We start from the raw sequence: 25,803 nt of genomic DNA on the forward strand, positions 1-25,803 counted from the left end.
GGTGTAGACCCTCGTGAGATGGATTATTGAAGCTAATCTCTTTGATTTTCATTTCTTCCTTCTCCAATTCACCTACTACTCATTTTCAGATAAGTATTCCTAAAACACAGCTCTAAATGTATCACTCATATCCCTAATTAAAACCCAGTAAAACCTCTTCCTTGTTTAATCTTGTGCAAACTCCTCATCCTGGTGTCCAAAACTCTCCATGATACCCTCCCTTATACCAACATTCTAGATCAAATCAGACTGCCTATTCTCTGAAGATATTCTGTACTTTTAACACCTTTGCTTTTGCTTCATGCTATTCATTCTGCCTAAAATGCCCTTCTCCCCCAATTTCCTGCTCACTTTTTAAGGATACCTTTCAAATATCTATTAGCCTTTTAAATTAGGCTTTTCCTTATTTCTCTGATCATACATATACTCTCTTTTCTTTGAGCTCCATCAAAGTGGACTTGCTTCTGGCTTGCACTACACTTATTTATATGCTTGTTTTATTCCTTCTTGCTAGATTTTCAACTCCTGAAGACAGGGACTGTATCTTATTCAGCTTTGTACTGATCGATAAGTATGTTTAGTATGACGAAGATATGCCACTTAACATTCATATGTGCTAATCACAAAATGACAAATAAAATAATGAATATCAGCATGGTTTAACTAAGAATCCTTTTTAAAAAAAAAAAAGGATTCTAACACTAAACCATGAAAGGAAACCACAAAACAACAATAAAAGTAAAGAAAATATAGCACAGTGGTTAGAAGCATAGACTCTCGTTCAAGTCCAGCTTCCTTACTAGTTATGAGCCCTGGGCAAGTCACTTAACCTATTTCCACCCATTTCCTCCTCTGTGGCTAATAATAATATCTACTTCATAAGGTTGTGGTGATGATTAAACCAGTTAATATATGCTCAGAACAGTATAAAGCACATAGTCAGGTTGTTGTTAACAATATTAATTATTGACTACTAGTGATATTACTTTTTACTGTGCTCTTTATATTTGAAATAAGATGTTCCAATATATTCACATGACAGTCATCTTGCATCGGTAATTAGATTTGACATAATAAATAATGATACTGCCTTGCTCTTATGCTCATGAAAGTCACAAATGTCTTCAAAAAGAAGTCATTATACTTTGTACCTGCTTTTCTTTTACGTCTCTGTCAAGTAATTCATACATTTATAGACCAAACTTAGGCCACCTGACAACTGAACCCACTGTTCATCACAACTGTGCTTTTGTTTGGGGATCAGTGTTACCGACTTCTTTGGTAGCATCTCTTTCAGATATTGGCTACTCTCCATCTCTAGTGTATGCTTTTTGGGTTTATTTGAGGGTTTTTTGGAGGGAGAATTGTAAACTAGATTTTAAACAACAGTAGCACCATCCTCTGAAGTGAAGCCTGACGCAATTAGTGATCATTTTAAAAGGCCCTTGACTGCCTTTCCTCATTGTCCCTGTGAACTCATGACTTTTTCTTGAATGTTTCAAAATAATTACTTTATTTTTAAAAAGTCTAGGCTAATTCAAGGGGGAAGGTAGATAGGCAGGCAAAGAAACAAGCAAGGTAAGTGGTGTGGCGTTTTGAAAAGACAGTACTGACTGTGGAGACAAAACCCTTGTATGTGAACCCTTGTTCTGCCACATATTAACTGCTGGCTCCAGTATCCTCATCTATGAAAAGACAATGATACCCAGCGCTTCCTGAGCAATGAAGATTAAGGAGAATATAACACAGATGAAGTATGTAGCCTAAAGTGTGCATATAATAGGCAAAAATTTCTCCCTAAGGTTTTTTTTTTTAGTCAACTGTTTTTATTGATTTTTAAAATTTTATTAATTTTTATTGAAGTACAGTTGACTTACAATATTGTGTTAGCTTCAGGTGTACAGCACAGTGATTCAGTAATTTTTGCAGATTATATTCCATTATAGGTTATTATAAGATACTTGATATAATTCCAGTGTATATATCCTTGTTGCTTACCTATTTTATATATAGTAGTTTGTATCTGTTAATCACATATGCCTAATTTTCCCTTCCTAAATTTTTAAGCAAGAATTTTTGCCTACAAGGAACTTGAATAAGTAACATGCAACTATATAAGCAACATCTACAAATGTACCATAAGCCTGGACTGTGGAAAGATTTTAACTGAAACTACAAACGTAAGTGTTGAAAATCTTCAGGTTTCCCTTTGGTTGAATGTTGAATAAACAGTAAAGGATATAATTAGCACTTCAAGGACTAATCTATTTGTATTAATAGATTACTAGCAACACAGTGCAAGTGCTATTTGGGTTCACCACTGTGTGGGCAATTATAACCATGGCATTGTTAGCACTTCTGGCCAATGTCAGAAGTAACAAAATATCACAGGGTTTCTGACTGTGAGAAATGGCAAAAAAGACACAAGAAATCCCAGCCCTGGGAAGGATTTTCAATAACTCTGCCTTAGGGTAGAACTATTACTAAAAACTAGAATCATCAGGGATGGAAATTTCACAATATTCCTTAATCAAGAATTTAACATCAAGAAGCCATATGTGTGTATGTGTGTGTGTCTTGAATTCATTATACAAACGGATTAATTTCTTATCTGTCAATAATAACAGAGAACACAGCTCACACAAATTCTCACTCTTCTTACTAGACCAAGAATTATGGTTATTTAGAGCTTTCTGATAGGTTCAACTATAAAATTCTGTTACTGCCCTCACTCTTTTACTTAAGTACAGTTAAAATTATCAGGACAACATCTTTATTGTATCCAAGAATTTTTTTTCTCCCTATAAAAAGTTTGACGTTAGTTTTTATGTCAAGGCTTTAAAAGAAATTTATAGACTGTATCCTTACCTAATATGTCCAGTTGGCGTAATCTGGTACAATTACATGCTAGTTCTTCAATGTCTGTGTCACACACAGACCTGTTAGCTGTAAGAAAGAGTTTCTGCAAGTTTGGAAGCTGGCGTGCCAGTTTGGCAAAGCAGCCGGTGCTGCTCTGCAGAGTAGGGCACCATCCGAGGTCAAGTTCCTCCAGAAGTGGACACCCAGAAGCCAGCTCTGCTATCCCGTTCTCAGTAATGTTCTTACATCTCCACAGATCCAGAGTCCGGAGTTTTTTACACTTGGCTCCTATCATGCTAGCTATCACGTCATAGTCTTCAATCTGGAAATCAAATAATTTCAATCTTTCCCACATTATGCTCAGAAACACAAACTGTTTTGAGCATGTTAAAGCATTCTTAATCATCTCCTGTTGTTTGCTTCTGTGCAAACATACCCACAGTGTCATTAATACAGATCTGCCCACTCATCTCACAGATCTGCCACGGTTTCGTTAAACAGCGAGAGTAATCACTTACTTAAAAATCCATTTAACAGAATTCCAGACAGAGGACGTTAATGAATTAAATCCCAAAGCAGTCTGAAATCCTCAGTCCCTCTTAAAGAATTTGAGGATTATGTATTGTCCTTGTATGTCTCCCATTTTGACCGTGCTGTTGCTACTTTGATATATGGAAGATCTCCCTGATAAAGGTATGCACTTAGCTAGGCTCTAAAATAGTAAGTGAATATGCTGATGGTACTAATAAGGATACTAGTTTTGGGTTAAATGAGGCATTTGGGGACTGAAAATGCAACCTGAAAAATAATTTAGATTGTGATAAGTTAGCTGCTGTCAGTTATTGGAGGTGTCCAATGATTTACCTCATGATCATGGGATAAGCTTCTACTATTCAAGAATTTAAACATTTCAGTTCATGGGCTTTGAATGTTTTAATAATGTTTCTTTAAACAGATTCTTTTAGGAGTTTCATTTGATTTTGTTATAATCAGGTATCAGCATTATCATCAGAAGTCAAAAGGAAACAAAACAGCAAACATTTCCAATGATTACTTCCTTTTGTTCATTTGTTTATTCATATTTTCACCTACGATGTGCCAGCATCACTCCAGATACTAGGAGCAACAGTGAATCAAAAAAAAAAACACGATTGTGTTCACATTTCTTGCAAAGACATAGACAAATAAATGAGTAAAATAAATTCAGAGAGTGATAAGTAAAACAATAAAACAGGGTGACATGAGAGTGATTAGAGTGGCAGAGGTTGAGGGAGGGAGTGGTGGCTGCCGGGGTCTCTGGGAATGAGCGCGGCTCATTCAAGGAACAGAAATACGATGGGTACACGGCCCAAGGAGGGTGAGAGAGAGGGCAGGCTGTGAAGCCAGAGAGCTACGCAGGGGCCAGGCCATCAGGCCGTGAAAGCCTTTGAATTTTTATTTTAACTCTAAGGAGATCAATGGAGGGTTTGAAACAAATATGATTCACGTTAAAACAAAAACCCCTCCGGACTCTGGAGGATGGTCTAAGGTGGGTATGAATGGAGGAGGAAGCCCAGTGAAGAGGCCTGCACTAGCACAGAGGAGAGATGCCGGGTCTTGGATTAAGGTGAAGCAGTGGCATTGGAGAAGTGGACAGGTTGGGGGCTATATTTTGAGTCAGAACCAAAGAGCTGACAGATTAGACACAGTGGTGATGATTTCTAAGGTTCTTCAGGAACAATCACGCAGAAGACCACGAGAAATCGATTTGGGTAAATACAACTATCTTCTTAAGTGACTGGACCCAAACAACACAAAACTGTAGCTTTGATCATGAGTGCAGCCAGTTAGCTTCTTTGGAAAGAAGCAATTTAAAAACTTTCCAAAACCCATGATTCTGATTGCTATTATTTTGATAGTCAAAAATAAAATATCAGGGGCTTCCCTGGTGGCGCAGTGGTTGAGAATCCGCCTGCCGATGCAGGGGACACGGGTTCGTGCCCCGGTCCGGGAAGATACCACATGCCGCGGAGCGGCTGGGCCCGTGAGCCATGGCCGCTGGGCCTGTGCGTCCGGAGCCTGTGCTCCGCAACGGGAAAGGCCACAACAGTGAGAGGCCCGCGTATCACCAAAAAAATAATAAAAAATAAAAAAAATAAAAATAAAATATCAAATGAATCATCCTGCCTTTTGGTCAGCTGACAGGAAAGAAACTGAAATAAACATGGTATTAAAGTATCAACCAAGAGCTGTCTGTGTTACTGTCCCGGTGAACCCAGACCTGCTGTGAAGAACAGTACTTCTGTGACAAGTATGAAATGTTTCAATCATCGCGTTATTAGCAGTATCAGCAATATTAGCAGTATGTCTGAACTTTGAATGTCAAGTCCTTAAAACTTCATTTCCTGGCAAATAAATATCAATTGTAACAATACTGGTAACTACATACTTTAATTTAAAAATAGCCTATTTATCTAAAGTAGCATTTCCCATACCATATTTCATACTAATAGATGTAACATGAAAAAATGCATTCATTAGTCAGGTAAAGTTGGAAAACACTGGTTTAAGCAAAGGCAAACCGTTTCTTTATTGTAGGACATACCATTGAAAACTCCAGGGGGAGGAAATAGGAGCATCGTTTCCTAATTTAGACCCAGAATTCCTATTCCCCCTTCTTTCCCCCTACAATACACAACTTTTTAACTTGAATATCTTTTAGGACTAATGTTCCATAGGTCAACTTTGGAAAATGCTGACCTCAACTACACCAAATTCCAACTATAAACATACATAATTCCAACTCTAAAATGTCTGTGATTAGAGGCCTGCTTTTCTAGAGAATGCTGCTCTAGGTTATGGGGAGGTAATTAACAGGCAGAATAAGATACCTCTGGCCAAAGACAAAGCAGGGTCCTTACCAATCAAAAGAAGGCAGGCTATCAATAAGCAAAGTGACAAGTGACAGTAATTGGTTGGTGTATTGTCACAAAGTGCCATGGAGTGTCACTGAGCCCATCTAGAAGAGCCACTAGAAGGACCCAACAGAAGCCCATGAAATGGCTTACTAACATAAAAAGTTGACCAGAAGGGAAACCTAATGCTGAGTTAGTGGGCTCTCAGATTGTTTCCAGAGACCGTGTTAGGCCTGAGCCCCTACATGGGGTTTAATAAGGCCTGAAAACTTCTCTGATCTTGCAACCATCCTGCTTATTCAGGTCTTCCTAATAAGTGGATGCAAAACTGGAATGGTTTAGGATCTCCTGAATCTGCTTTGGGTATGGGGGGGCAGGTAAGAAAATAAAGAGGAATGGATCGCTCCACAGTCAGTTATATTGGGAGATGCATTTCCTGGGAGTGTGCATGCCCGCACACGCACACAGGCTCACACGTGTGCACACACGCGCACATACAGAGGTCTATTGTCCCTTGAGTGTCAGTCTTACTTATTAACCATGTAATTTAGTTGAAAAACATTTAATTCATCCCATGAACTCTTCCAATGACATATAAATTATAATTTTATATCTGAAAGGACTTTCAAGCTTATTTATTCCAACAGTCCCTAGGCTTTTGGATTTCACAGACCAGTAATGTTTCAGAAAAATTAGTTCCAACATAGGTTGGTGTCCATCTTTTCATCTTACTCAGTAAGGACAGTAAAACAAACAAAATAAACCTATCTACTATCATCAGCATTTCCAGAAAATAATCTCTGGACTCCAAAACTAAAATTAGCTTTGTGAAAAACTTACCAGACTACTGGCATTTGGGTATGATTGATATATTACTTTGTAAAGAAGCCCAGAGAGTTAAATAGCTTGCGTGAGATAACATCTGGCTTGAGGCAGAAGCACACTGTTTGCAGCACACTATACTTCTTTTCTTGTTCTCCCAGATAAATAATGTCAATGCTTCAAAGACAAATTCTCCCATTTAAGAAAAATGTTTTAAAGCGGGTTGCACATAGTTATCCGTAAACCTGAAAAGCTGTGGGTGGGTGTGGGGAGGGTCAGGATAAAAGTCACCCATGGGAAGAAAACGAGAAGCAGCAATTGAGAATAAAGAATTTTCAAATACTTACCATGACACAACTACCCAAACTGAGGTGCTGAAGCTCTGAACAGAAGTTCAAAACGCTGAGCAGGGCTGTTTGCTGCCATCAGGAACCACATCAGAGGCAAATGAGGAAAGGACAAGAAAGTGAAACAAAGAGAAGAGGTCAATTAGACATTAAAGGCTGTCACTGCTTTTCCTGAAACAGAGCTCAAAACCTCGGTTACAAATACCACAAATGCCATTTAATGAGTCCCCAGGTGTTCACACCATTGATTGGCTTGGAGTCAAGGTAATCATCACTCGCCTCCACGTAGTAAGTCGTCACTCTGTATATGATTTTGCATGCCCTAAAGACACCTATATTCCCTATGACCTCTCAGAGCATTTTGCAAACGTAAGCGATTTGAAAGCCTGGTGAAGACTGAAGAAGACAAGCTAAACCATCCCTCCCTCCATCCAAAAAAAAAAAGCACCAAGGGTTGGTGACAAACTGTAGAATAGCGGCAGCTCTGACATTCACTGATCAGCTGCAAGGCTGATGGAACTGCCAATAGCCACCCCAAATCAGGATTGAGCCGGTGACTTTAATGTCAGAGAATTCTCTTTGTTGACAAGGATCCCAACAACCATCGAGCACCTGTCACTAGCAACATGCTGACTGAAACATGCACTTTCTAGTCATGTTCCTGCCATTTCAGCCCATCCATCCTGTGCAATGGAAACGGTCTCACCACTAAAGAAACCCAAAGGTGTCCGAGACTGCTACATAATCATGGTTCCTGAAATACCTCTGAACAGTAAAAGTTTCAGTTGATGACGTGCCTGCCATGAAAAATTTAAAAACGAGCAATGCAAAGCATTCAGATTTCTAGTTTTTCCTTTTATAAATTAAAAAAAATACTACTCAAACATGTGGCAAACTTTCTAAACATCTGAACTAAATAAATCATATCTACCAAAATTAAGATGATATTATACAGCCTCTGTTTAATCTATGCCAAGTGTTCAGAAATGAAAAAATTATCAGTTGGGGAGGGACTGAAGAATGTGCCAATGACAACACAAAACATTTATTCAGATTCTTATTGAGAAAATAAAGTAACAAAGTACTTCATTTAAAATAAACTTAGGGCAAAAATAAAATAATAGTAGTTATAATAGGCCCTAGATTGGTACTAAACTTAAGACTAATTGATTCACTGTTGTGCATTTTTAAAAATTTAAGCAAAAAAAAAGTTTATATTGATTTTATACTAAAGTTTCAACATAACTTATAACATTTATAAGACAATGCCATGTAGCTCTCAGAATGTTGACATCAGAAGAGGTATATGAAGATAAGTTTCAGATTCTCCATAATACTTAGCTATTTTAACTTACTGATGGGAAAATGACATTAGGTTTGTTTTTATTAAAGTACCAGATCTTATCACAAGGTTGTTTTATAAGATTTTCCTGGAGCAAGATCCAGAACATAGTAGAGAATTTTTAGAGAGGATCCCATATATTCTTGTGGATAAGAAATTTTAAATTAAAAAAAATTACATATACATACACCTCATTCATGATTCATGGAAATTGTTTGGTCATTTATTTTTAAATTACTTACAGTGAGGAACCTCAAATATGCAGACAAGTATAGAGTCCAAGACAATAAACACCCATGTAGTCACAACTCAGATTTATCAAATCTTAGCATTTTGCCTTCTTTGCTTATCTACTCTATTTGTGTATCCCTCCATCCATTCACATACTTTCTCAGAAGGGACCTTTATCATGACTCAGGGTTTAAAAACATGCTTGAAAATTACATAACTTTACTATACATTATGATCACTTTTGAATTAACATTCTCATAATTATGTATCTAGAAAACACCTAGGTAAGGGTAGATGCAATCTGGAGGAATTTCAAGTCGTAGAAGAGGAATCCATGGACTATTATACTTATTCAGGCAAATATTTTACAATAACTTACACAGTCTGCATATTAAATTGAGAATTAAAAATTCATTTAGTAGTAGAATTATCATTTTTCATTCCTACCTTAAAAAAGGAACTAACATAGAACGTAAGAGATTCATATTGAGTACCACACATCTTTGCTAAATACGAGATGTGAGATCAAACGCTGAGACCAAGCTATACGGGGATAAGAATGACCTTATCCTTAGGGATGCTGTGAGGAATGTAACAAAGAGTCAAAAAGAGATAAATAAAAGGGTTGACTGGTAGCACAGAGGTGAGCAAGCACAAGTTAACAGTTTCCTGACTTTCTCCAGCAGAGCTCATGATAAGCCAGAGACTGTGGGAGTACCCAGGTATAGAGCACACATCTATAGATCAGCTTGCAATCTCTCCAAATCCAGTTAACCAATGTCCTCCTAGAATATCTTTAGTATCTTCTTTCTCTATGCTATTAGTATTAAGAATTAAAGTACTACTATTGACGCTAAAGCAAAAAGGAGAAACTACCTCTTCACTTCCAGACATAAAATGACCTGATTTTAGAGACCACCACAGTCTCAGTGATTTAGAGCAGTTGAGAAAATACTGCTCATGGGCCAAATGCAGCCCATTGGTTGTTTTTGTAAATAAAGTTTTATTGGAACATGGCACACCCATTCATTTATGTATTGTTTATAGCTGTTTTCACACTACAACAGCAGGGCTGAGTAGTTATGACAGAGACCATATGGCCTGCAAGGCCCCAAATATTTACTATCCAGCCCTCCGCAGAAAGAATTCGCCTACCCCCAACTTAAGAAAACAATTCTACCTTAACAAGTACTTGCATCACTTTTACCCTTGTAGGACACACATATAGATGGATTAAACTTATATTAAGCGTACTACAAAAAAAGGTATTCAGAAATAAAAACTGAACAATTTTATGAACCTCTTACTTAAGACTTAAGATATGTTTTAGCTTCCCAAACTGACAAATTCTGCTGGTTAGACCTGTAAAATTCAACATAAGCACAAGAGTAGCTCTATAAAATTAAAACACAATTTAAATAGTTAGCAGCTTTAATAATGCAATGCAGCAGATTCATTTTCAAATGAGTCTGCAATTTTTAAACAAAGGCCAACCTTATTTAAATCACTGTGGAACTGGAGTCACTAAGAAGTGACTGGCTCCATGTTAATTTCTTTTACACAATTTTCAAAACACACTCTAGGTGAAGCTGGCACCTGGTAGTAGGATTTATGTTCATAAAGAAAGAATCCTTTGGGGACTTCCCTGGTGGTCCAGTGATTAAAAATCCGTCTTACAATGCAGGGGATTCCCGTTTGATCCCTGGTTGGGGAACTAAGGTCCCACATACTGCTGGGCAACTAAGCCAGTGCACCACAACTGGAGAGCCTGCGTGCCACAACTACTGAGCCCGCATGCCACAACTAGAGAGAAGCCCATGCATCAAAATGAAGAGCCTCCGTGATGTAACTAAGACCTGACGCAGCCAAAATATAAATAAATAAATATTTTTAAAAAAGAAATAAAGAATCCTTTTATATTCAACCTAAAATTTACCTACTAACCCTGTTCAGCAGCCTCAAAATCCAATGGATAACTATTAAGTTATAGAGAATTATTATTGCCTCTACTTGTTACAAGGAAATTTATTAAGAGGTAAAAGAAGGCAGGAATTCAAATTTTCATTGACAGCTTTTAAAGAGATGCTACCCATAGAGTCCAAAATCTCCTATGCTCCACACTACTAACGTGCTAAGCAAAAATACTTAATAAAAGGATAACTGATACTTATCATACTCACATAAATGGTTTAGATATCCCAGATTTGTAGCTTAGTCGAGTTATAATTATGCATACCATGTACATTTTATAATGAGACCTTACATAAACCACATATGCAATATTGTGTTCATATTTTATATTAATACAGGTTTATAATTATTATAATTAATTAATAATTTTTGCATTTAAAAATTAATTGTTGCTTATCTTTAATAAAGAATACAACCCTTACTTGTAACACTCAGTATAGGAAGATAGGATCCCAAGTCTGTATATCTCTACTCTAAGTCCTGATTCCTAAGGACTTCCCTGGCAGTCCAGTGGTTAAGCCTCGGTGCTCCCAGGACTTCCCTGGTGGCCGAGTGGTTAAGACTCCGGTTGCCAATGCAGAGGACACGGGTTCGAGCCCTGGTCTGAGAAGATTCCCACATGCTGCGGAGCAACTACGCCCATGCGCCACAAATACTGAAGACCTCACCCCTAGGGCCCGTGCTCCGCAACAAAAGAAGCCACTGCAATAAGCCCGCACACGGCAACAAGGAGTAGCCCCCTCTCCCCGCCACCTAGAGAAAGCCTGCACGCAGCAACGAAGACCCAACACAGCCAAAGACAAATAAATAAATTTATTAAAAAAAAAAAAAAAAAGACTCTGTGCTCCCAATGCAGGGGGCACAGGTTCCATCGCCGGTCGGGGAACTAGGATCCCGTATGTTGCATGGCACGGCAAAAACAAACAAACAAATAAATAAACCATGATTCCTAGAAAGCATCTTAAAGAAATAGATAAGTTTATACATCACAGACATGCACCAGCTAAAAGAGAGAGACTAGTGACATCACCTGATCACAAGTATACTTTCACTGATGATATATTTCAAACATATCACAGCAATAACTACAAGTAATGAGATAGGATTTTATAAAAGTATGTTCATTAAATGAAAATTTATAAATTTACATAAGAAATACCACCAAAGAAATCCTAAGACACAATCACTCAATTATTGTAATTTAAGATCCACCTACATATATGTATGAATTTCTCTTTCTCTAATTTTTTTTTGCCCCAGTGTTCCAATCTCTAAATTTGGGGAAGGGAAATATAGAATAAAAGTTGAAGTATTTTAAGACCTATTTAAAGTACTTGAAACTAACTATATTTAGAATATTTCAATTCAATTACTTTATAGATATTTGCTATAATTGTTCTTTTATACAGTTTAAATATACAATACGGTATAGTTTATATACTGATACATAATCACAACTTGAAAATATTGTCTTTTATAGGTTAAACCTGAAGAGCAGCACTGTGGTGGAAAAGTTAAGACTTCTGATTGTTCTTTAAAAAGAGAATGTTCAAGATCATAAATGACATAAATTAATAAAGCTCTTATACATGCCTTTGAGGGAAAAAAAAGGAAAGTTCTCTAAACCTAACTGTAGACCTACCCTAGACCACAGTCTCAGAAATTTTAGTATAAGGTTCAAATAATGTGTTAAGTTCCAAAAACCCATATGTGTGAAAGAACAAAACCTAAGACTAAATCACACACATTTGCCTTGCCCTGTAGTCTCCTTTCAGAGCCTATTTTTACCACTGTAGTGGATCTCTCCTATAATAATACAGTTGAATACATCTTTGCTCACAGATGACTCAACTGATCAATTTCCATATCAACCCATGATGGATGATGGCAGAGATGTGCAGTCAAAAAGTCATGGCAGTTTGCACACCAGCTGGACTTGACTGTAACCTTACTGCCTATATAAAAGAAAGAATGATTTGATCAGAGGGGCAAGGGTTGGCCCATCAAGGGAGCATAGGAATCTGAAGCACACATTGGTTGGCGCTGTTCATCTAAACGATGCTCAGCTGAAGAGGGAGCACTGGTCCAAAGACTTCATCTATCTTCTTCCAAAAGCATGTCTTTCCTTCCTGTTAAGAGGATGGTATCAATCTGTTGTGTGATGATGCCTTTAAGCATTTAAGTCACATAACTAATGCTCACTGTTCTCAATCTGAACTCACCAGACAGGTCTTATAACTGTAATTTGGTTTCGCCTGTGACATGCCAACAGTGAGAGAATGTGTTAATCAGCTATCTCTAAGGAATGTGTCCTTACCAGGTAGATTTCTTACACCCGGTATACTGGTTACTGTCATGAATGTGGATGATAATGAACCTGACCCCCAAGAAGCTTCTCAACTGTGACTGAATCATAGCCCATCATGCAGGTCACACACACTCAATCCCACCAAAAGCCTGGCACTTCCCACTGGCACTTCTATAAAGCAATCCAGGATAGAAAAGGAGTATAGACATATTCTTGCCTGGAGACATAAAGACTTTTAAAAGTTTGTTAGTTTTAGAATATAATATAGTAAAAGTTATTAAAAATCTTAATTCTTGATTCTGTTTAAGAACAAAGTAATTATTAATATCTTTTGTTTTATACGTTGTCTAGCTAAACAAATCTGTCTGAAATGGACTGCCTTTTAGGTGACAGCTAATGACAGCCTGCATTAGTCAATTTAGGTGACCAAAGTAGGTTCTTCCTGCTTCAATTGTTCGATCTTAGTTAATGAGCAGCAGTGGCTCTGGTGAGAGGCCACTCCTTTCCTTAAGTCTGTTAAATGCACTTGCTCTACTAAAAGAAAGACCATCCCTGCTTCTACTTACCAATATACAGGAATGTGTTCTCTAAATCAAATAAGAACGCAGTCAGGAGAACACCATTATCTATGTGTCAGAAAGCAAATTCATGGCACTAAATCAAATCATGCTGTTTGCAAAAGACAGTTTATGTATCTTTTGTAGGAAACCTCAGGTGCTTTCATTAACAGACAGGGTGGTATGCATTTTTACTTATATATTCACTCTGCTGAATAAACTGGCACAGAAAAAAGAAACTAGGAGGACAGTGTTGATATCCAACAGAAGTAAAGATCAGCTACTTTTGTTTGTCTTCTAGTTCATGAAGATGAAGGCAGTGGGGTCCTTGAAACTGTCATCCCAGCCTAGTAGGCCAAGTAAACAGTTGCTGAACCACATTTACGGATTACTGTCATATACTAGTCCCCTACAATACCTATAATCAGTTTTTGCACTACTTCAGATTCTTTCAATTTATGCTCTATCATTCTTGAAGGGAGGCAATCAAAATTGGATGCAGGTGTTCCATTTATAACTCCAACTTTAAAAAAAACACTCTTGGTTTTCTTGTCTGCTGCTAAGCAACAGAATGACATTCTTACTGAGCTACCTATCATGCCCCATCTCACCCCCAACTTCAGATATTTTTTCTAAGCAACAGAATGACATTCTTACTGAGCTACCTATCATGCCCCATCTCACCCCTAACTTCAGATATTTTTTCCCAAACAAAGAAAAGGTAAATAGGTTCAAATTCCTAACACTAATCCGGATTGTTTTAGACAATGCGAAGGACTTCTCTTGAAGTCACTTTGTATGCAATATGTTAAAAAGTTATCCTTATTCTATCCTTTGTAAGTTGTATTAGTTTGCTAGGACTGCCATGACAAAGTACCATAGACTGGGTAGCTTAAACAACAGAAATTAATTTTTACAATTCTGGAGGCTAGAAGTCTGAGATCACGGTGTCAGCAGGGTTAGTTTCTTCTAAGGCCTCTCCTCTTGGCTTGAAACTGGCCATCTCCTTCTGGTGTTTTCATATGGTCTTCCCTCTGTGTGTGTCTGTGTCCTAATCTCCTCTTCTTATAAGGACACCACTCATATTGGATTAGGCCCCATCCTAATGACCTCATTTAACTTAATTACCTCTTTAAAGGCCCTATCTCCAAATACAGTCACATTATGCAGTACTGGAGGTTACAACTTCAACATATGAATTTTGGGGAGACACAATTCAGCCCATGGCACAAGTATTTATGAATAGGTTGCAGGTATGTGTCCCTTCAGGGGTAAAAGAGAATTATATCTTCTACTTATTTTCAAATGGTTCAGGAAAAAAATATGCATATAGTAGGGAAATCTACTTTTTATGCAACTTTTTGTAAGTCTAAAATTATTTCAAAATAAAAGCTTTTTCCTTTTAAGTATTTAAAAGTCTATTTAATGAGTTAAATTTCTATAGCCCTCCTCTCATGAGAATACATCATCATGTATGGCTAAAGATGTACTTGCAGTTAATGTTTATCATAAATAATAAGAATCTTGGGGTGGCATAGGGAGGGTGGGAGGGAGGGAGACGCAAGAGGGAAGAGATATGGGAACATATGTATATGTATAACTGATTCACTTTGTTGTACAGCAGAAACTAACACACCATTGTAAAACAGTTATACTCCAATAAATATGTTAAAAAAGAAAAAAAATTAAGAATCTTGTGAATAGAGATGAAAAGGACTAAAGGTACTTAAAGTCTTTCCAATCATTATATACCTCACTCTACTATAATTACTTCTTTGTCACGAATGGTAGAAGAAACTAAGTACAACTAAAGTTCTCCTTCCTGTTGGTTCTAAGTTCCCATCCTTTGCCTAAAAGTCTTGCCTACACAATTCTAAAAGATCTACCAAATTCAGTAAAAAGAAAATTACTGCATTTAACCACTCATTTCACTAGTTATGCTGGGATCACACAATAAACAGGGTCTAAATCTCAGCTTGAGGGTCATTTCTGTCTCTCCATCACCTAGTACTATCTTGTTTTTCACCAGGCATACATTTACTGCTCCGCAACTGCTGAAATTCAACAAATAGATACCCCTAACTCTGCAAAGAGGTTATTTAACGATTTTCTTTTTTTGGTTGATGTTATAAGAAGACATTTGCCATTTCTCTGAGGAAGCGATTTTTCATCACAATCCTCAACATACCTAAAGAAAGAAAAAGATCTCATGAAATAAACTAACAAAACAAATAGAACTATATTTCACTATTTTTTAGAGCTAAAAATTCTGGACAAATACAGTTCAAATATTTTCTTACAAGTTTTCCAAGTTGTAGATCCACCCACCCCTCTGCTTAGTTGATGTGGTTATTCTGCACAAAGACAAACTTATGCTTACTCACTTAGCAAATAAAGAAAAAATGAATTGACAAGCGAGAGTTATCACTCATTCATTCAACACAAGTTTACTGAATATCTACTAGATATATTCACTATAGTGAATACCAGACACTGTTCTATGTACTGGTTGTAAAAAGTAAACAGTCAACCATGGTCCCTCCCATTAGGGAGTTTATAAGTTAGGAATGAACATTCCTTTTACCAGAAACAGATCATAAGTGTGAAAGCAGTAATTCGGCCTAAATCTCTCTTTGCACATGATGGAAAAGATAATCCTATTTAGGAAGACCGAAAAGAATACTTCACAAAGTTGGGAATGATTGTGTAGGACTATGCTGAGTAAACCTAAACTATCATTTTCACATTTACATAAGTCAATCTAATTTATAAAGTGTGTTGTTGTTTACATGTACGACCTAATTTGGTCTTCTCAATAGCCTATGTGATAGGGTAAGGTTTTTTTTAACAGATAAATAAACTTTTAGCTTAGTAGAAGTGACTTACCCAAGCACATAAATCTTTCAAGTGGGAAAGCCAAGAGAAGGACTGAGTTTTTTCATTCTGTCCCATCTGCCACAGATTGGTCGCTTCACCCTCCTCCGACAGCCTCAAATGCTTCCCTCTGTCCCAACCGATTTCCCCATCAGTGAGGGGGCTTCCCCGGATGCCAGAATCTCTCCCCTGCTTCAGCTTCCCACGCCTCCACCCCCCGGTGTGCAGGTCCTGTCCCACTTCCTCTCCTCCTCCTTCTCCCTTCTTTCTTTTGTCATACCCAGTTATACGGGGATCTTTATAGTCTTTTCCAGTGTCCAAGGTCTTCTACTAGTGTTTAGCTGGTGTTCTGTGAGAACAGTTGCATCTGTAGATGTATTCCTGATGCATCCGTAGAGAGGGATGAACGCCACATCCTCCTCCTCCTGCATCACCTTGGAACTCTCTAGAACTGAGGTTTTTGACACTGATCTCTGATATAGACCAAATAACAAATATCTTCCCAGCTGTTAAATTATCAAATAATGTCTGAATGGACACCCAGACCTCACTGCTAAGCAGTTTTAATCATACCTGAAGTCTGAACAAGATCCTACTGCTGCTTCCTCTCACTGTAGGGTACCAGCTATGGTATTAGCCAAAGCAGTAGAGCTGGGGAGAAAAATCTTAACGAGCTAGGCCAGGTCATAAAAGGCTGGGCTCAAAAATTGGTGACAATGACACGTGGGTCTTGTTTTAAGGTTGCTCTCACATAGTTGACTACCAAAGCAGCAATTAAGCAGTACAAATGAAATGCACTGGGATATAGCCCCAGTGTCTGACAAGGTTACACATGAGGCTCAGTGGTCAATGCAGCAGGCCTTGTTGGTAAAATGTCAGGTATGGAGAAACCCAGTGCCCTAGGCCCACTGCCTGTTTCACCATTGGCTCAGGGAGGTGCCACATCAGCACACCAGGATCTACCTACCTGCATATAAGGCAATTCTGACCCTACTATAGTTTTGTTCTCCTGCATTCTCATTCTTATTGAGTAACCAGACCTGCAATATCTCTGGCTATACACTTAAGAACATACTACCTAGACATCAACAATGTACCACTTTACATGCTAAAATATTTGGGGAAATTATATGTACCAATGCCGCTCCCCACTACGGTGTAATATTGAGAGTTGGTCTATATATATAAACCATTTGCTTGAGGTAGTTCATTATGTACGGATTCAACAAACTATTACTTAAATGATACTAAATGTAATTTGAATAACTATTATTATAAATTCAGAACTAAGACTTCAAACTAAGCTTGTTCATAAAAAAAATAAAAGGTAAAAGTCCATTTGTCTATAGTAGATATTTTAGACTAGAAAATGTTTACAGAATATAACTTAATAGTTTGCATTTTACACTGGATCAAAATGTTGTGTATCTTATTTACAATGTTATATTTCCTTACCAATTATGGATTAGAAAAGGATTAAGTGGTAAAGAGAAAAGCTCTATTTTAGATAGAGGCAGCCAAGCTATTAGAATAACTACTATTCTATGCTCTTATGTATCTTACAATTTTCACTGTAACTCTGAGGCCACCAAATTTGGGTTCAAATCCTGACTCTAACTTATTGCTCTGTGCCACTGGGAAACATTAATCTTTGGGGACCTTCATTTCATCATCTGTAAGATTTAAGAGTTACACCTACTCTCAACAGACTAGTGTAAAGGATTAAATAATATGTGAAATGTCTAGGGCAGCAAACAATGTATTCAGTAAGTTTTCCCAAACTTTGGGCCTAAAACCCAGGTCTCCAATGTCCTCTAAAGCTATATTCACTATGCACACAGATTTGCTTCAATCTTATAAAATGGCATAAATACGTTACGTTTATTAATGTAAATTATATATAGGCACATAAATATAACTCTACTACATCATACATCTGACCTCCCTGAAGATTATATGCTATAATAGAGTCAATATTTTGAAATACTAATTTTTGCTTATTTTATAATTATGTAGTATTTAGAAAAACGAGGGTAAAAGTGGCACTGGATAATATGTATTCCTTTAAAAAAAAAAAACCTCTCCCAGGAAGTTCAAATTCATATCTTCTTTTTCTCCTCATATATTTCCTTAGAGCCATCAGAGGCATCTGAAGTCAACTGCTATTCCTTCTTTCCAAGACAGTTTATAACATCTGAATGTACTGCCAGCAATTATGTGGAAGGTTTAGAGAGAAGCCAATCCCCTAAATCTTGTCTTCTCACTCTGTTTTCTCCCATCCACCAACATCATTGAGTGCAGGACTGAAGCAGTGAACATATGGAAGGGAAAAGGGGGTGACATAATGCTCTGCCTAAGTGACAAGGGAGGTGCTTATAGATTGATGCAAATACCAGTGCTGTGGCTTCTGTTTGTTTTAAGAGACCAGCTGATTGTGTTGTCTTTTCCCTTTATTCCTCTGAGTTACTTGATGCCCGTGGGGGAGTCTGATGCAGATCCCAAGAATGACAAGATAACAGAAGTGAATAAAGTATAGGCAGAGAGACCTGGGAAGTTGTAAAAGTAAACACTGCCTGGGTAGGTTTTTCTCAATTTTGAATTTTGCCATTTATATCACTAAGATGACACTATTTTTTATTTTATTGTAAGTCAACTGTAGATCAATGAAAATCAATTTTATAATTTTTTCTATGTACTAAATGTCAGAAAAATTGTGTAGGGTAAATTTATAAATGATTTTATGGTATTTTAGCAGATAGACTAATAAAAACAAACTTTAATAGGTAGTAACATATGGTACAAACCAAATTTTACTTAATGCAGTCATACAGTGATTTCACATCTATGTTTAAGTAACTGAGGGAAGCTGAGCTGATGCTATTTAGACTTGGATACATATGTATAGGTCTCCACTCTTGAGAGATGAAATCTTCTCAATTCCTATAAATCACACTTTTTAAAAAATATGTAGTCATATTCTATCAGTTTCTTGGGGTAAATGGAAGAAAACTGTGGACTATGTAATGATTCCCTGACACTTAGATCATGTTAATTTATGACATTTCAAAAGCATCACAGGGAATATATTTTTACAAATCATCACAGATGTAAGATGCCTAGCAAGTTGATATAATTTCTTGGTTTTTACCCGATTTTTCTTCCTGAAGGTTCACTTATTAATGAACTATGCTACATTTCTTCTTAAAGTTAAATTTAATCAGAATATTTTAAAATGAGGTATCATCTTGCTCAGAGGATATCAGACACACAGAGCAATATAAAACAGTAAATTCACCAGTATAAAGCAGGTGTGGCATAATTTCAGAATAGATAGGTCTACCCAAGAAAAGATAGCTGACAATTTTAGACCCACATAAATGACAAGTCATTTCACCACAGACCAGTGAAAACATGGGCTAACACTATCTTTAAACTGGCATTCAGGGACAATAGTCCTCTCATTTTACAAAGAAAGAATCTTGGAATTTGAGAGACTATGTGAGTTAAGCTGGTCACTGGTAGGGCCAGAACTAGTGAGTTAAGCTGGTCACTGGTAGGGCCAGAACTAGAATCAAATTCTTCTTTCCAACAAAGCAGGTCACCAGTTAAACTCCAGGTAAAAATTTTGCCCCAAACCAGGAATACTATATTCAGACTTCCATAGATTAGTTTAAAAACTATGCCAAGCTAGAGATATCGACTCCGATCTACCAATAAAAAATGCTATACACCCAGATGTTTTTATAGATAAATTCTATCTAACAGATAATTCTCATTTGTTACAGTTATTCCAGATCAAAGAAAAAGATGTCAATGTCACAAATCATTTTGCTAAGGTGTCATAATCTCAGCTCCAACCTGATAAAATGGCATGAAAAGGAAAAACACAGCTCAATTTCATTGAAGAAAGCAGATGTAAAAAGTATTGATAAGTCTTAACTCTTAAAGAATATTTACAATGAACCAGGTACTGTTGTAGACACTTTATATATATTAAATCAGTTAATCCTCATAACAACTCTTTGAAAGGCATACTATCATTATCTCCACTTTACTGAAGCACAAGGGGTCAAGAAACTTTCTCAAGGTAACATAATTCATAAGTGATAAAGCTAGAATCCAAAATATTGGATTCTAAGTGATAAAGCTTGGCTCCAAAACATTAGGAAAATAACCCAGCTATGTATTAAGTTAAAACATGTAGGACAGGGCTTCCCTGGTGGCGCAGTGGTTGAGAATCCGCCTGCCGATGCAGGGGATACGGGTTCGTGCCCCGGTCCGGGAAGATCCCACATGCCGCGGAGCGGCTGGGCCCGTGAGCCATGGCCGCTGAGCCTGCGCGTCCGGAGCCTGTGCTCCGCAACGGGAGAGGCCACAGCAGTGAGAGGCCCGCGAACCACAAAAAAAAAAAACAAAAACATGTAGGACAGAGGCTTCCCTGGTGGCGCAGTGGTTGGGAATCTGCCTGCCAATGCAGGGGATACGGGTCCGAGCCCTGGTCTGGGAAGATCCCACATGCCGCGGAGCAACTGGGCCCGTGAGCCACAACTACTGAGCCTGCGCGTCTGGAGCCTGTGCTCCGCGACAGTGAGAGGCCCGTGCACCGCGATGAAGAGTGGCCCCCGTTTACCACAACTAGAGAAAGCCCTCGCACAGAAACCAAGACCCGACACAGCCAAAAATAAATAAATAAATAAATTTCTTAAAAAACAAACAAAAACATGTAGGACAATTATACTGCGATAAAGATGTTTAAAAAAATGTAGGAATTACCGCAGGAATGTAAGGACTGTTCAACATGTCATTATATTAATAAATAAAAGAAGAAAAAAGATCAGTGTGGTAATGGAGGCTTTAAAATGTTTAAATACAATATACATTTTTTATAAAAATAGTCTTAATCAAATGAGAATGATAAAGACTACTTATCAGAAAGAAACATCAAACAATATATAAAATTAGTAAGCTACATGAGGAATTTCTATTTAGTTCACTAATGAAGTTCCAGTGCCTAGAGCAGTGCCTGGCACGTAACAGGCATGCAGATATTTGTTACATAAATATTAAAAAAAGAAAAAAACACTCCCTCTATATTAGAAATACAACTGGTATACCTATTGTGACTCTATTATTCTACATTGTTTATGAAGTTCTACTTAATGTAGCAACACTTTAAACATTGGAACAGAAAGAAAGAGTATATTAATTTCCAGATTATATAACTGCATCATTAGAAAACCCAAAAGACATAAGTTATTAGAACAATTATAAGCATTCAGTAAGGTGAGCAGATACAAGATAAATATGCAAAAACCTAATTTTTCTTTATATTAACAATAACCAATGAAAATTAAGTAAAAGAAAATAGTATCTGAGACTAAAAAATACAGGGGTTAAATTTAACCAGAAAGGTTTCACAAAACCTAAGTGAAGAAAACTATAACATGTTCTTGGATGTAAAACAAGACCTATATGAACAGATAGGAAGCCTTATTAAAGAGCAAAATGAAATATAATAAAGGCACTGCTAATAAAATCCTTGCTGAAAGATATATCTGAAAGAATAATACACAAGGATTTTTTTTTTAAGTTTAAAAAGAATAGAGAGGAGATTTTCCTAACACATAGTAAAACATACTACAAAACTGCCATAGTAATATTATTACTCTTACTACTATTAGTAGCTAATATTTATTGAGAGTTTACTATGTATTCAGCACCCTCTAAGTACATTACTGTAATTAATTCTCACAATGACCCTATGAGATCTGTATTTTTATTATCTTCACTTTAGATATGAGGAAACAGAGAGATTGAATACTTGGCCAAGGTAACATTCAAGACAGGCAAGGGGTCACTAGAGTGGGGTACACCATTTTGGAAAAGTAATTTGGCTATCTTATGCATTCATTTAAATATTTACTGAATGGCCAATTTTTACCACGTATGATACTAGATACCAGGAACACGGCAATGAAAAAGACAGACAAGGGTCCTACCCTCACAAAACTTATATCCCAATGTGAGGAGACAGGTGATAGTATGAAAACCAATAAGATAATCTCATAGTGATAAAGTTGCTAAAAAGAAAATACACTATGGGTGATATGACAGAAGCAAACTAGAAGGGGGGTAGGGTTACCTTTTATCAATGTCTAAGAAGCCATCTCTGAAAAAAAAAAATTTAAGTTGGACATTGAGTTGAGAAGAGGGCAGCCATGTAATGAGCTGGAAGGATATTCCAGACAGGCAGAGGAGAAAAAGCTGTGAGCTGGGACTAGATCAGAATATTCAAGGACTAGAAAGAAGGCCAACATGACTGGAGTAGAGGAAACAAGTATATGGCAGGAAGTGGATGCTTATCACAGGGGCTCAGGCACATACTGTGACCAGATATACCACTTACAGAACTCCATCCTATAGCAATAATAACCGGTACATATAAAACTCTGTGCAAAATAATGTTATTGCTAGATGGGTTGTAAAAGAAAAACAGCTGGAAAAACCGACATGTTGACCATTTGGGGAACAGTTGAGTAGATTATGGTAAAATGTAATATGCATACATATAGCTGATCCACTTTATTCTACAGTAGAAACTAACACAACATTGTAAAGCAATTATACTCCAATTTAAAAAAAAATGAAAACAGTCAGGGGGTAGTATATGTAATGACCTGGTAAGATGTCCTAGAGCTATGTGAAAAAAAGCAAGCAGATCAATAAATATTATATGACTTCATTTTTCTTTAATGAGACTCCTAAACTATGTATTAGGGATTTTAACTCCAAAGTCTGGTCCTGGATAAACTCCACTTTGCTTCCTCCCACTCCAAGCAAATGTTCTCCTACATAGTTTCCTCCCACCTCTTTCTCTGATTTATTCCCTGACAGCATTTCGGCTCACCTCAGCCCATTGCTTGCTTCTTTACCTAGAAACATGAACAGCATTACAAAAATTCTAAGAGCACAGAGGATAACATTTTCTTAAAATGAAAAAAAACACAACACAATAGACTAATTCTGAAATGACTGTATCAGCCAGCTCTAATGATTTTAGAATAGTCAGGTTGCATCATACACTTAAACTATTTGAAAATCAGAAATCACATTATTATGAGCAATTACAGGTAACTAAATATTCGGTTGGCTATTAACACTAGCAGAGGTGTAAATCTTACCTCTACTTTTGTTCGATAGAGAACGAGTCGTTTAAGGCCACATAATTTGGCAATGTGGTTGAAAGCTTGAGGTGGTAGTTTATCACAGGATGAGAGATTTAAGTCCTGCAGATTTAGACACATCTCAGAAATAATCTCCAAGCAAGTTTCATTAAGGAAGTGGCTGCAAGATAATTCAAGACGCACTAATTCAGATCCACAGACCTTCAGAAACCTGTAAAAACAAAGTTCCATGTGAATTTCATAAAACTAAAAGATAATTTTTGCAAGTACTTTGGAATTATATCGACTTTAAGCAGACATCTTCAGAAGAATAGATTTCTATTAGGGAAAATAAAAAACTTGTTTCACTTAAATTCTCATTTACTGCATGCCAAAACAGGCACAGTTAGGCTAAAATATATCAACCTAAGAAGATAAAATGGATTCACATCACATAATAAGTCAGCTACTGCTAAGTGGGAAATTAAGAAAGCAGAGGGTGTTTTTCTTCTACTTACCTGTAATTCACATCTGAGCTGGGAGAGCCAATAAACAAAACATAACAAAACTCTAAACTCTTGGAAGATATTTCTCCCTAAAGAGTACCCATTCAGTACTGGATAATTTATTTTGAATGTGGCACACATAGTGCCATCTCTAAATGACCTCAAAACAAATCAGACTAGCCTCCTCTCAACTAAGAAAGTTTCTGGGTTGGTTTAACTATACTGTTGAGATATGTTCCTTGTAACTGATACTATTTAATGCCTAGACTGATGTTGAAATTATTACAAAATATTCAATTGCAGCTTCACACAAAATACACAGAAATAACTTCATATGGAGGACACAAAACCCTTTATCAGAGTAGTAATAACAATATTTATCTTCATTACATTACAGATGGGGGGAAAACAGTCCTTTCCACAATCATCATCTGATAATAAAAGTAAAATGTGAGCCTACGAGTATTCATATCCCTGAAACTTTATCAACAAGTGGTGCACCTGTTTATCCCTTAAACAAGCGCACCACTCATCCCTGTCCAGGTCTCTTGACATTTTCTTGCCCATCTCAGTGTCCCATCAGTCACATACTGCTATTTTATTTATGCCGCATCTTTTTTCTACATGATTTAATTTATTAGCTTACAAATACACATGCAAAATAAAACTGACTAAATCAATCCCTTATGAAAGTAAAGGAAGTAACACTGGACTTCTAAGTCAAAAGATGGATATTTTGCCCTGTTCCACCACTTCCTAGCATGTGACCTTGGAAAAAGGCATTTACCCAAGTCTCAGCATTTCCTCAGATGTAGAAGGCAGACTAGAAATATGTTAACAGCATTCACCACACTGTGGTTTTGAACATCCCACAATAATGTGAAAGCAGTTTGCAAAGACCAAAGTACCCCACCAACATTAAAATAAAAGTGAAATCTTGGCCAACACACATTCAAACAACAATTAAAACATTTAATTGCTACAAATTTATTTTAAATGTGGCAAATAACTCAGTAGCCCACACATCTTATTTATACCCAAACATCCAAGAACATCCCTTTATTCTTAATCCATTGCAGCGTATGTTCTGCTCTCCCTAAATTCATCCTTTCCTTTTAAAGGCCAAATTAAACGGCTTTTCTTTCCAGTCCTTGTATTACCTGATTTATTGTGGCATTTCACACAACCGCCCTCACCTTCCTTCAAATTCTCAGATAGTCCTCACGCTATCCCTCTCCTTAAATTCCTCCGACCTGTCTCACTGCTGTGTCCTTTGTATTATAGTAGCTAAATTGCCAGTTTGCACCAAGCACCTTAATTCATTCACTCAACAGATATTTATTGAGCTCCAACTATGACCCAGGCATTACTCTAGGCACTTGGAAGTTGGCAGTGGGCAAAGCAAAGTTCCTGCTCTCATGGGGCTTACTTACATTTTGGTAGGAGAGGTCGGCCATAAACAAATAAATTAAATGAGTAAAATTAATAGTATATTAGAGAGTGAAAAGTGCCAAGGAGAAAATAAAAGCAGAGAAGGACAGCAGGAAGTGTCAAGGGTAGACAGGGTGGTAAGGGAAGCCTCATTGAGAAGGTGAATCAAGACCCAAAGGAAGTGAGGGGGTGAGCAAAGCAGTTCCCTGGAGAAGCAGCACTCCAGGCAAAGTGAGAGGCAAGCACAAGAGCCCTGAGGCAGGACAGCTCAGACAATGCCTAGAGTAGGAACTGTAAGGAGGCTCAAAGTGAGACGGAGGTGGGGAGCAGATCAGAGAGGTGAGCGGCAGTTCAGAGTGTGTGCCCTAGAAAGACTCTGGCTTTTCTTTTGAGGGAGATGGGATCCTCAATCATCAGAGGGTGTTGAGCAGAGGTGTGGCACAACCTGCTTGTATTTTAACAGGGTCACTCCGGTTTCTGTGCGGAGAACAGACTGAA

The 25,803-nt window shown here is 37.3% G+C and overlaps 1 protein-coding gene across 5 annotated transcripts in view; it reads right to left on the minus strand.

Moving 5' to 3' along the window:
• FBXL4 (F-box and leucine rich repeat protein 4) overlaps positions 1 to 25,803 on the minus strand; it is a 71,110-nt gene that overhangs the window by 2,308 nt on the left and 42,999 nt on the right. For all 5 annotated transcript variants that reach the window (XM_067011507.1, XM_059083683.2, XM_059083682.2 and 2 more), the window contains 3 exons: positions 23,387 to 23,600; positions 6,923 to 6,994; positions 2,869 to 3,181 (listed from right to left, as the gene is read on the minus strand). In XM_067011507.1, the coding sequence (XP_066867608.1) occupies positions 2,869 to 3,181; positions 6,923 to 6,994; positions 23,387 to 23,600 (599 nt within the window). The remainder of the gene's footprint in view (positions 1 to 2,868; positions 3,182 to 6,922; positions 6,995 to 23,386; positions 23,601 to 25,803) is intronic.

Source organism: Kogia breviceps, chromosome 13 (genome assembly GCF_026419965.1).
Source record: "Kogia breviceps isolate mKogBre1 chromosome 13, mKogBre1 haplotype 1, whole genome shotgun sequence".
In the NCBI taxonomy this organism is placed as follows: Eukaryota; Metazoa; Chordata; class Mammalia; order Artiodactyla; family Physeteridae; genus Kogia; species Kogia breviceps.